Genomic DNA, 12,176 nt, shown 5'->3' on the forward strand with positions numbered 1-12,176 from the left:
AACTCAGCTTTCCATTTCTTTCTTTTTTTTTTTTTATTGGAATATAATTGCATTATACTTTTGTACCAGTTTTTGAGGTACACCAAGGTCAATTATCTGTATTTATACACATATCCCCGTATTCCCTCCCTCCCTCGACTACCCCCCACCCTCCCCGTCCCAGTCCTCCAAGGCATCATCCATCCTCAAGTTGAATTCCCTTTGTTATACAGCAACTTCCCACTGGCTATCTATTTTACAGCTGGTGATATATATATGTCTATGCTACTCTCTCACTTCGTCTCAGTTCCCCTTCACCCCCTGCCCCCCCAAACCTCGAGTTCTCCAGTCCATTCTCTGCATCTGCGTCCTTGTTCTTATCTTGTCACTGAGTTCATCAGTACCATTTTTAGATTCCGTATATGTGAGTTAGCATACAATATTTGTCTTTATCTTTCTGGCTTACTTCACTCTGTATGACAGACTGTAGGTCTATCCACCTCTTTACATATAGCTCCATCTCATTCCTTTTTATATCTGAGTAATATTCCATTGTATATATATGCCACATCTTCTTTATCCATTCATTTGTTGATGGGCATTTCAGTTGCTTCCATGTCCTGGCTATTGTAAATAGTGCTGCAATAAACATTATGGTACATGTTTCTTTTCAGATTATGGTTTTCTCTGGGTATATGCCCAGTAGTGAGATTACTGAATCATATGGTAGTTCTATTTGCAGTTTTTTAAGGAACCTCCAAACTGTTTTCCATAGTACCTGTACCAACTTACACTCCCACCAACAGTGCAGGAGAGTTTCCTTGTCTCCACACCCTCTCCAACATTTGTTGTTTCCAGATTTTTTTGATGATGGCCATTCTGATCAGTGTGAGGTGATACCTCATTGTGGCTTTGACTTGCATTTCTCTGATGATTAGTGATGTTGAGCATCTTTTCATGTGTTTGTTGGCCATCTGTATGTCTTCTTTGGAGAAATGTCTGTTTAGGTCTTCCGCCCATTCGTGGATTGGGTTATTTGCTTTTTTGGTATGAAGCTGCATGAGCTGCTTGTATATTTTGGAGATGAATCCTTTGTCCATTGTTTCGTTGGCAACTATTTTTTCCCATTCTGAGGGTTGCCTTCTAGTCTTGTTTATGGTTTCTTTCGCTGTGCAAAAGCTTTTAAGTTTCATGAGGTCCCATTTGTTTATTCTTGATTTTATTTCCATGATTCTAGGAGGTGGGTCCAAAAGGATCTTGCTTTGATGTATGTCATAGTGTGTCCTGCCTATGTTTTCTTCTAGGAGTTTTATAGTGTCTGGCCTTACATGTAGGTCTTGAATCCATTTGGAGTTTCTTTTTGTGTATGGTGTTAGGAAGTGTTCTAATTGCATTCTTTTACATGTAGCTGTCCAATTTTCCCAGCACCACTTATTGAAGAGGCTGTCTTTTTTTCATTGTATAATCTTGCCTCCTTTGTCAAAGATAAGGTGCCCATATGTCTTTGGGCTTACCTCTGAGTTCTCTATTCTATTCCATTGAACTTCCTTTCTGTTTTTGTGCCAGTACCATACTATCTTGATCACTATGGCCTTGTAGTACAGTTTGAAGTCAGGAAGCCTGATTCCACCTACTCCATTTTTCCTTCTCAAGATTGCTTTGGCTATTCGGGGTCAGCTTTCCATTTCTTAATTGTTTCTGTATCAACCTGAAGTAGAAACTAGATTTCATTTGGTCAGTATTAGCGGTCTAGACTTTTGTGTTATTTGTGTTATTGGCTATATTGATTATTTTCAGACATTTAGAAATTTTATTTAGATGTATAGTGATTTTTACTCAAATAATTTGTATTTTTTAGGTCAAGTGTGGTCTTGGGGAGATGGTGACTATGGGAAGCTGGGCAGAGGAGGTAGTGATGGCTGCAAAACACCAAAGCTGATTGAAAAGCTTCAAGACTTGGATGTTGTCAAAGTCCGATGTGGAAGTCAGTTTTCTATTGCTTTGACAAAAGATGGCCAAGTGTATTCATGGGGGAAAGGTGACAACCAGAGACTTGGGCATGGAACCGAGGAACATGTTCGTTACCCCAAACTCTTAGAAGGACTGCAAGGTGAGTGCAAAATGTAAACTTTTTAAAACCGTTTCAGGTAGTTTTCTTTAGTAATCTTGTAAAGTTTGCAGGTGTTTTTTCTTTACCTGACATCCATGAATGGCCCATCATTAGGAGCTTTTACCCACATTTTGATAGGTATAGATAATAAATGAAAAGTGGTTTGTCTGTATTAAAAAGTAACCTAGAATTATTCTCACCAAATTTAACTTTAAACTTATTAAATTTACTAATATTGAAGAGTTCTTTTTTTTGTTTTCATTTGTTTTTTCTTTTTTATTGTAAAGTTCTTTTTTGTGGCCAATGCCTGCCCATTACTCACTGAGCTGGCCTCAATGAGAGTAGCTTCTGTTTGGGGAGGTCATCTGCAGTTTTGCTGTAGACCTTGCTAATACATAGATATGCATGGTGTCATGGGAGCAAAGAGGGAGACGAGATTGGGCCAGACTGGAGTGGGCTTGTTTGAACTTATCCTTGACGGATGAACCTTCTCGTTTGGCTTCAAGGGTGTCCAGCATGCGTCCTCTGCAAATGGGAGGGATGGGAGCCAGGGCATGTAGGTGTGCTTTGCAGGTGCCTTCTGAAGTATGGGAGAGCTTCGTGATAGGTTTATCAGTGGGGCCTACAGTGCTTTATCTCTACACTATATGGTGTGGGCAGCCTATGTTTTAATGAACCAGACTCTATATATAATTTTAGGTTTGAGGGCCTATGCTGTCTCTCCTAACTATGCAGTCCTCTTGTTGCAGCCCCATAGCAGCCGTAGACAATATGAAAACAAATGGGCCTGTATTCCAATACACCTTTATTCACAGACGCAGGCCTTGGCTGCATTTGGCACCAGGGATGAAGTTTGTTGGATAGCCGAGCTGGATTCTCCGTTATGTTTTTGCTTTTTTGTCAGGGGAGTTTGGAAGTGAAACTTTTAAGTAGGACTTGCCAGTTCCTTTCCCCATCATTTTTATTTTAGAGCATGTTAATACCTTGGTGATTTGAAGTTTTGTGTGCTCATCTGGTGTTTATTCTTTTCTAAGTGTCTCAGGTAAGTTATAGAGTAATACAATTGGTTGTTAATTATGGAGCTGTATTTGAATTTTATTTGCCTTCTTGTTTATATTCCTTTCATTTAGTAGAGGAAATCAACTTCTTCAGCTGTATTGATTAGATACAGAGGTAGCGTAGTATGAGAGTATTTCAGTGATTGTTGATACACACAGTCGTTTGGTAGTTGTTCTTAAGATGGGCTCTTAGGGTAGAATTGTTGCACTTACTGTAGTAGAGCTTTTTCAGCTGAATTACTTTTTATCTTGCCATGTCTGAAAACACCCCTCGTGTTGGTTATGTTAGATATACTAATAAGCAAAAAGACAGTACTTTGCTAACACTTATATAGAAAAAATACATTTTATATTTATATCATTTAACTTTGGAGAAAAATAGATTTTGTTTTAGAAAACTTTCTCAGTGAACAGTGTACTTTGACTTTCACCAGGATAGACCCAGTCTGGGCCATAAAACACACCTTGACAGATTTAAAAGAAGAGAAATCAAACAACACCTCCTCTCAGACCATGGTGGACGTAACTAGAAATCAGTAACAGAAAATTACCTGCAAAATCCCAAACAGTATACTTCCAAATAACACATAGGTCAAAGAAGAAATCTCAAGAGAAATTTTAAAATATTTTGAACTAAATGAAAATGGAAATACAACCTTTCAAAATTTGTAGGATGCAGTGAAAGCTTAGATGGAAATTCTAATATCAAATGTATATATTAGAAAAGAAGAAAGATCTAAAATCAATAATCTTTCTGTACAGCAAAGGAAACCATCAAAGAAATGAAAACGCAATCTATGAAGTGGAGGGAAATATTTGTAAGTCATATATTTGATCTGACTAAAAAGTGGGCAGAGGATCTGAATAGTCATTTTTCCCAAGAAGACATACGATGGCCTACAGGTGCATGAAAAGATGTTCAGCATCACTGATCATCAAATGAAATATGTTTCAAAACAGTGAGAGATCACTTCATACCTCTTAGAATGTCTGTTATGAAAAAGACAAGAAATAGCAAGAGTTGGCCAGGAGGTAGAGAAAAGGGAAACTTTGTGCACTGCTGGTAGGACTAGAAATTGGGAAAACAGTGTGGAGGGTCCTCAATAGATAAAAACAGAACTACGTTATGATCCAGCAGTCCTACTTCTGGGTGTCAGAAACACTAACTTGAAAAAACTGCCTGCATCCTCATGTGCCTTGCAACATTATTCACAACAGCTGAGGCGTGGATACAACCGAAGTGTCCACTGATGGGTGACATATAAAGAAAATGCATATGTGTATATATGCACTCAGACATGCATGAAAGGCTTGTCAGCGTAAAAAAATCAGTTCATGTCATCCGTCAGATTGACAGATGAAAGAAGAAAAATCACATGATCACATCAGTAGGTGCAGAAAAAGCTTTTGACAAAATCCAACACCCATTCATGATAAAAAAAACCCCCAACTCTCAGTAAAGTAGGAATAAAGGAAACTTCCTCAAGTTGATAAAGACTGTCTATAAAAATCCTACAGCTAATGTCATACCTAATGTTGGGAAACTCGAAGATCAGATACCAGGAAAGGATGTCCCATCTCACTGTTCCTTTTCAAAATTATACTGGAGTTTTTAGCTACTGAATAAGAAAAGAAAAGGAAATAAAAGCTATACAGATTGAGAAGGAAGAACTAAAATTCTCTGTATTCACAAATGGCATGATTGTGGATGTAGAAAATTTGAAAGAATTGACCAGAAAATCTGCCTGGAACTAACAGGGTTGTGAGATACAAAGTTAATATGCCAAAGTTAATTTCTTTCTTGTATACAAGCAACAAATAAGTGAAATTTGAAATTAAATACACAATACCATTTGTACTGGGTGAGTCAAAAATTATCCGCACTCTGGCTGTAGAATTTATTGAAAAGACAAATATATCATTTTTCTTACTATGTATGTATGTATGTATGAATGTATTTAAATTTTAGCTTTGTTGGGTCTTCGTTGCTGTGTGCGGGCTTTCTCTAGTTGTGGGGAGCGGGGGCTACTCTTCTTTGTTGCGGTGCGCAGGCTTCTCAGTGCGGTGGCTTCTCTTGTTGCAGAGCATGGGCTCTAGGTGCATGGGCTTCATTAGTTGTAGCAAGCGAGCTCAGTCGTTGTGGCTTGCAGGCTCTAGAGCACAGGCTCAGTAGTTGTGGCTCACGGGCTTAGTTACTCTGCGGCATGTGGGATCTTCCCGGACAAGGGCTCAAACCCCTGTCCCCTGTATTGGCAGGCAGATTCTTCATCACTGCATCACCAGGGAAGTCCAAATACATCATTTTTCGACAGTCTCCTTGCTTTTCAATACACTTTGTCCATCTGTCAACAAGCTTTCATATTCCTTCATTAAAAAATGTTTTAGGCTGAGGCTGTGAGCCACAAATGCACTGTTGTCTTCATGTCTTCACATGGATGGGCATCCGGCTCCTTCTTGATGGCTAATACTTGTGCGACCTTCCTTAAACTTCTCTATCCATTCATACTCACTTCTTCATGACAAAACACATTCTCCATATTGCACAAAGTCTTCGATAAATAACAGCACCAGGTACACCCTCAGACCACAAAAAAAAGAATCACCGCACACTGCTCTTTTGTGCAGATCACAAGTGGGGCATCCGTTTTTGCTCGCAGCTCGCACCGCAGTTACAAATGAACTGATGTAACACATTCACACCTTCACAGCAGTGACTGGGGAGACAGTAGCCTTGAACGGAAAGTGCTGATGAGACAGTGTGGCCAACAGAAGTTTTAATATAACCGGAGTGCGGATAATTTTTGACTCACTCTCGTATTTGTATCCAGGGAATGAAATACATAGGTATAAACCTAACAAAATATATATGAGATACATATGAGGAAAACTGCAAACTGATGCATGAAATCAAAGAAGAACTTTATAAATGGAAAGATATTCCATGTTCACTGATTGGAATACAGAGTAGTGTCAAGGTGTCAGTTCTTTCTAACTTGATCTATAGATTCAGTGTGATCCCAACCAAAATCCCAGCAAGGGATTATGAATATCGAGAAACTGAGTCTAAAGTTTGTGTGGTGAGGCAAAAGATGCAGAATAGCCAGCACAGTGTTAACGGAGAAGAATGAGGTGGGAGACGGATGCTATCCCATTTCAAGACTTAACTGTAAAACTACAGGACAGTGTGGTATTGGCTAAAGTATGAACTAATAGATGATTGGCACGGAGAGAGCTCGGAAACAGACCCACGTAAATGCAGGTGACTGGTCTTTGATGGAGGAACAAAGGCAATACAGTGGAGCACAGATGGTCGTCTCAACAGGTGATGCCGAAACAACTGGACATTGGTGTGCTGAGAGATGGACAGTAAACAGTGGGAGGCTGAGCATCTGCAGGGCGAGGAGTGCACGGCGAGTCTCCTGCGCCTTCTCCTCGGTTTCCCTGTGAACCTGACAGTGCTCTAAAACATAAAGTCTTTTAAAAAAGAGTGCACTTGACATGGTTATACATTGGGACAGGAGAATATGATCTAGTAGGTAATTAAAAATACACTTGTGTTTTCTGAATGAAAGTCTGAGTAAGGATGAGGAAAGTGAACAGGTCCTTTTTATACCCTAGCATGATTTATTTACAGGCTGTAGGTCTTAAATTGTAGTTAGTAAAACACAACAGGGATTTTAGTAATGCACACAAAGCAGATGAATTGTGAATAACATTAAAGCAATGAATTATCCTTTAGAAGTTGACATTAAATGCCTTCTGACCTGAGTGGCCTAGAGTAAATATCTCTATTGCAACAGAAGTCATAGGCATGAAGCTGTGTCTACATCCCTCTTTCCTCCCAGGGAAGAAGGTGATCGATGTGGCTGCAGGCTCCACCCACTGCCTGGCCCTGACCGAGGACAGTGAGGTCCACAGCTGGGGGAGCAATGACCAGTGCCAGCACTTTGACACCTTGCGTGTGACCAAGCCAGAACCTGCTGCGCTGCCAGGATTGGACACCAAGCACATAGTTGGGATTGCCTGCGGGCCTGCACAGGTACTGACTAGATAGCTCGGTGTTTTGTAAATTTTGGTTTCCCACGGTTTGTTGCTAGTTTGTAGAAATACCATTGGCTTCTGTGTGTGGTCCATATATACCATAGATGTACTAAACTCATATATCAATTCTAAGAGCTTCATTGTGACTCCTTGGGGTTTTCTTCAGAAACAGTTATGTTGTCTGTACATAGAGATAGGTTTATTTTTATAATACGTATGCCTTTTATTTCTTTTTCTTGACTTATTGCACTGGTCAGGACTTCCAACATGATGTTGAGTAAGAGTGTGGAGGAGGTGCATCCTTGCCCTGTTCCCAGCTGTTGGGGGAAAGCATTCAGTCTTTCACCATTAACTGTGATGTTAGCTGTATTTTTGTCTTGTTTTGTTTTTTGTTTTGTTTTTGTTTGTTTTTGGTAGATGTCTTGTTAAATTAAGGAAGTTTCCTTTAACTTCTTTTTTCGAGTTTTTCTTTTTTTTAAATCCTGGATGATGTTAAACTTTGTCAAATGCTTTTTCTTCTCAAATGGCATGATCATGTTTTCCTTCTTTAGTCTGTTTATATAGTGGAATACATTGATTTTCAAATACTGACCAAACCTTGTGTTTTTGAGATAGTCCCCACTTGGTCACTGCATATCATTCTTTTTTTATATTGCAGGATTTGATTTGCTAATATATTGTTGAGGATTTTTCTGTCAGTGTTCTTCAGAGATACTAGTTTGTGGTTTTTTTAGTACCTTCATGTCTGACTTTTTATCAGGACAAAACTGGCCTCATAAAAAGTGTTGGCAAGTGTTCTTTCCTCTTCTGTTTTCTAGAATGGGTTGTATAGAATCAGTGTCATTTCTTCTTTAAATGCTTTTCTGTGACTCCATCTGAGCCTGGAGATTTCTTTCTCAGAAGGTTTTTAACCACAAATTCAATTTCTTTAATACAGAATTATTCAGAGTATTTTCTCTTGGGTGAGTATTCCTGGTTTGTGGCACTTAAGGTATTGTTCCATTTCATCCAAGTTACCCAGATTTTATGTATAAAGTTTTCCTTATCAGTGTTCTCTTACTGATCTTTTGAAGTCTTTGGGTCTACAGTGATATCTTCTCTTTCATTCCTGATATGGGTGATTTGTGTCTTTTCTCTTTGCCAGTTTTGCCAGATGTTTATCCATTTTGTTGATCTTTTCAAAGAACTAGTTATTAGTTTAATTAATTTTCCCCTTGTTCTTTTGCTTTCAATTTCATTGGTTTCTCCTCTTGTCCCTTTATCCCCCTTCAGCTTGCTTTGGCATCGCTTTACTGTTTCCTTAGTTTCTTCAGGAGGAAGCTTAGGTTGTTGATTTTAGACATTTCTTCTTTTGTAATATATAAGCACTTGATGCTATAAATTTTCCTCTAAGCGGTGCTTTAATTGCACTCACTAATCTTGATATAGTTTCATTTTTGTTCATTTCAAAATATTTTCTAATTTCTTTTGTGACTTGCTCTTTGACCCATGGATTAAGTGTGTTGTTTAGTTTCAAAGTGTTTGGAGGTCATTCTGTTATCTTTCTGTTGCTGATTTCTAGTTTAATACCACTGCGGTTAGAGAATAAACTATATGATTTCAGTTCTTATCGATTTGATTAGGTGTGTTGTATATCTCAGAATGTGTTCTCTTAGTGAATGTTCTGAATGTGTGCTTAAAGAGTATTTATTTTGCCATTAATATATTTTGCCACTGTTGGGTGAAGTGTTCTATAATTGTCAATTAGATCTAGTTCCTTGGTGGTGGTCTTCACTTTTTCTAGATCCTTGCTGATTTTCTGTCTGTGTGTTCTGTCTTCTTTCTGGGAGGGTAGTGTTGGTATCTCCAAGAATAATCGTGGATTTGTCCATTCCTCTTTTTGGTTCTGTCAGGTTTTTTTTTATGTTAATGCTTTTGATCACTAATTATGGTAAAATATACAGTGGCATTAAGTATATTCCCAGTGTTATGTTACCATCACTGCTGTCTACCTGCACAACTTTTTCGTCATCTCAAACAGAAATTCTGTACCCATTAAACAATAACTCTCCATTTCTCCTCTCGCACCTCCTGGGACCTGAAATTTACTTTCTGTTTCTATGAATTTGCCTATTCGAGGTATCTCATATAAGTGGAATCACATAATATTTGACTATTTGTGTCTGGCTTATTTCACTTAGCATAAGTGTACACGGGCTGTTTTATCTCTTTTGGCTATTGTGAATAATGCAGCTGTGAATATTAGTGTAGAAACATCTGTTTGAGTCCCTGCTTTCAGTTTTTCTCAGTATGTATCTAGGAGTGCAATTGCTGGATCATTATGGTAACTGTTTAAATCTTTGAGGAACTGCCTTACTGTTTTTCCACAACAGCTGCATGATTTTTACATTCCCATCAGATACACAAAGGTTTCAATTTTCCACATCCTTGTTGACACTGGTTATTTTCCTTTCTTTTTTTTTTTTTTTTTTTTAAAGGCCATCCCAGTGGGTATGAAGTGGTATCACATTGTGGTTTTGATTTGCACTTGCCTAATGGAAAAGATGTTGAACATCTTTTCATGTGCTTATTGACCATTTGCATATCTCTTTTGAAGAAATAGATTGAAGTTCTTTGCTTATTTTTGAATTAGGGTTTTTTTTTTTTTGAGTTGTAGCAGTTCTTGTTACATTGTGGATATTAATCCCTTATCAGGTGTATGATTTACAACTGTTTTTTTTGCCCAATCTGTGGTTTTCTTTTTATTCTGTTGATAGTGTTCTTTTATGCACAAAAGTTTTAATTTTTCTTCTGTTGTCTGTACTTTGGGTGTCTTATATGTACCTGAGAAATCCATGGTCATGTAGATTTTCCAGTCTTTTCTTCTAATAGTTTCATAGTTTTAGGTTATATGTTTAGGTCTTTGATCCATTTTGACTTGTCATATATGGTGTAAGATAAGGATCACATTGCTTCTTCTGCAGTTTTCCCAGCACTGTTTATAGAAAACACTGATCTTTCCCCATTGAATGGTCTTGGTACTTGTTGAAATCATTTGACCATATAGGCAAGGGTTTATTTATAGACTCTGTATTCTGTTTCATTGGTCTGTAAGTATGTCTTTATGCCAGACCCACACCATTTTGATTACTGTAGCTTTGTAGTAAGTTTTGAATTAGGAATTGAGTCTTTTTTCAACTTCATTATTCCTCTTCAAGATTCCTTTGGTTATTTGGGGTACCGTGAGATTCCATATGAATTTTAGGATGGGTCTATCAATTTTTGTTTTATGTATTTTGAAACTCTTTTGTTTGACTTATACACGTTTTGGATTGTTTGGTTGTCTTGGTGAATTGACCCTATAATTGTTATTCACTGTCGCCACTTTATCCTTGTTCTTCCTTGCTCTGAAGTCTCTTTTGTCTGATTTTAATGCAGGTGTTCCAGTTTTATTTTCATTTAATTAGTGTTTGAGTACTATAACTTTTCCATTCTTTTATTTGAAAAAAATTTGAGAAGTATATGTTTCAGTTGCTTTGCCTTTCCGTTAAAATTTAGAATAATCTTGTCTACATTTACAAAAATATCTTGCTTATATTTTGGTAGGGATTGTGTCAGTTTGTGGAGAATTGACATTTTTGCTACACTGAGTCTTCTAATCTATTAAAATGTTATGTCCAAGCATTTATTTGCATCTTCTTTGATTTTCATTTATCAGGGTTTTCAGCATACAAGTCCTGTCCATGTTTTGTTAAATTTATATCTTTAACTTTTAACCTGTCTGTCTCATTGTCTGTATGGTGAGTTTCTTGGATGCTGTGTATAGTTGCATTTTTTTTATCCTCATCAATCTTTTTAATTGGTATATTTAGATCATTTACATTTGCTGTATTTGACATGTATAGATTTAGGTCTTCCATTTTATTGTTTGACTTTTGTCTGTTTTCTATATTTGTTCCTCTGTTTTGCTTCCTTTGCTTTTTTGGGGGATATATGAACTTTTTTTTAACTATTTCATTTACCATTATTTATTTTGAATTTGACTATTTGTGTAGGTTTTTGTTTTTGTGGTTGCTGTAGGAATTCCTGTATACTAGATAACTCTTTACAGCCTACTTAGAATCAGTATTTTACTACTTTAATTGGAACGTAGAAACCTGTTGTTTAATTTCTAAGTGCTTGGAGATTTTTCCAGTTATTTACATCTAATTTATTCTTATTGATTTCTAGTTTCTGTTCCTGGTTTCTAGCTTAATTTTATTATGTTATGAGAACATACTCTATATGGTTTCAGTTCTTTTAAATAGTTAAGAATTATTATATGTCTTAAATGTGGTTTATCATGGTGCATGTTCCTTGCATCCTTGGAAATTATGTGTATTTTGCTCTTTGGGTGAAGTGTTTTATAAATGTCATTTTTATCTAGTTCATTGAAGGTTTTGTTTATTTCTTTTAAATCCTAACTAATCTTTTGTCTACTTGTTCTATCTGTTATTAGAAGGGTAGTTTTGATATCTTCAACTATATTTGTGGATTTATCTGTTCTCTTTTCATTTCTCTCAGATTTTATTTTCATGTGTTTTATAGTTCTGTTGTTAGGGGCATGTACATTCATTATTGTTCTGTTTTCTTTGTGAATTGAGCCTTTTATCATTATATAATGTCCCTTTTTAGCCCTGGTAGTTTCCTTCCTCTAAGTCTACTTTGATACTAGTAAGCCACTTTCCATCCCTTTACTAAGCCACTTTTTTATCTTCATATTTAAGGTAGATTTCTTGTAGCTACTGTATCGTTCTGTTCCATTTTTCTGACATCTCGATGATCTATATCTGTTTGTTTTTATGTTCAAACCGTTTAAATTTAATCTACTGTTGTTTGTTTTTCATTTGCTCTCATCTTTTTGTTTATTGTTTCCTGATTTCTTTTGGGTTATTTGAGTAGCTTTTAGTATTCAGTTTTAACTTATTGAGTTGCTTAATTTGGATAGTGAAAAAATTTTTGAAAAACTT

General features: G+C 36.8%; 1 protein-coding gene across 5 annotated transcripts in view; it reads left to right on the plus strand.

Moving 5' to 3' along the window:
- The window catches only part of HERC2 (HECT and RLD domain containing E3 ubiquitin protein ligase 2), a 232,287-nt gene that overhangs the window by 49,361 nt on the left and 170,750 nt on the right, over nt 1-12,176 (plus strand). For all 5 annotated transcript variants that reach the window (XM_057747100.1, XM_057747098.1, XM_057747097.1 and 2 more), the window contains 2 exons: nt 1,838-2,089; nt 6,993-7,186. In XM_057747100.1, the coding sequence (XP_057603083.1) occupies nt 1,838-2,089; nt 6,993-7,186 (446 nt within the window). The remainder of the gene's footprint in view (nt 1-1,837; nt 2,090-6,992; nt 7,187-12,176) is intronic.

The sequence above is a fragment of the Hippopotamus amphibius genome, chromosome 8, assembly GCF_030028045.1.
Source record: "Hippopotamus amphibius kiboko isolate mHipAmp2 chromosome 8, mHipAmp2.hap2, whole genome shotgun sequence".
NCBI lineage: Eukaryota > Metazoa > Chordata > Mammalia > Artiodactyla > Hippopotamidae > Hippopotamus > Hippopotamus amphibius.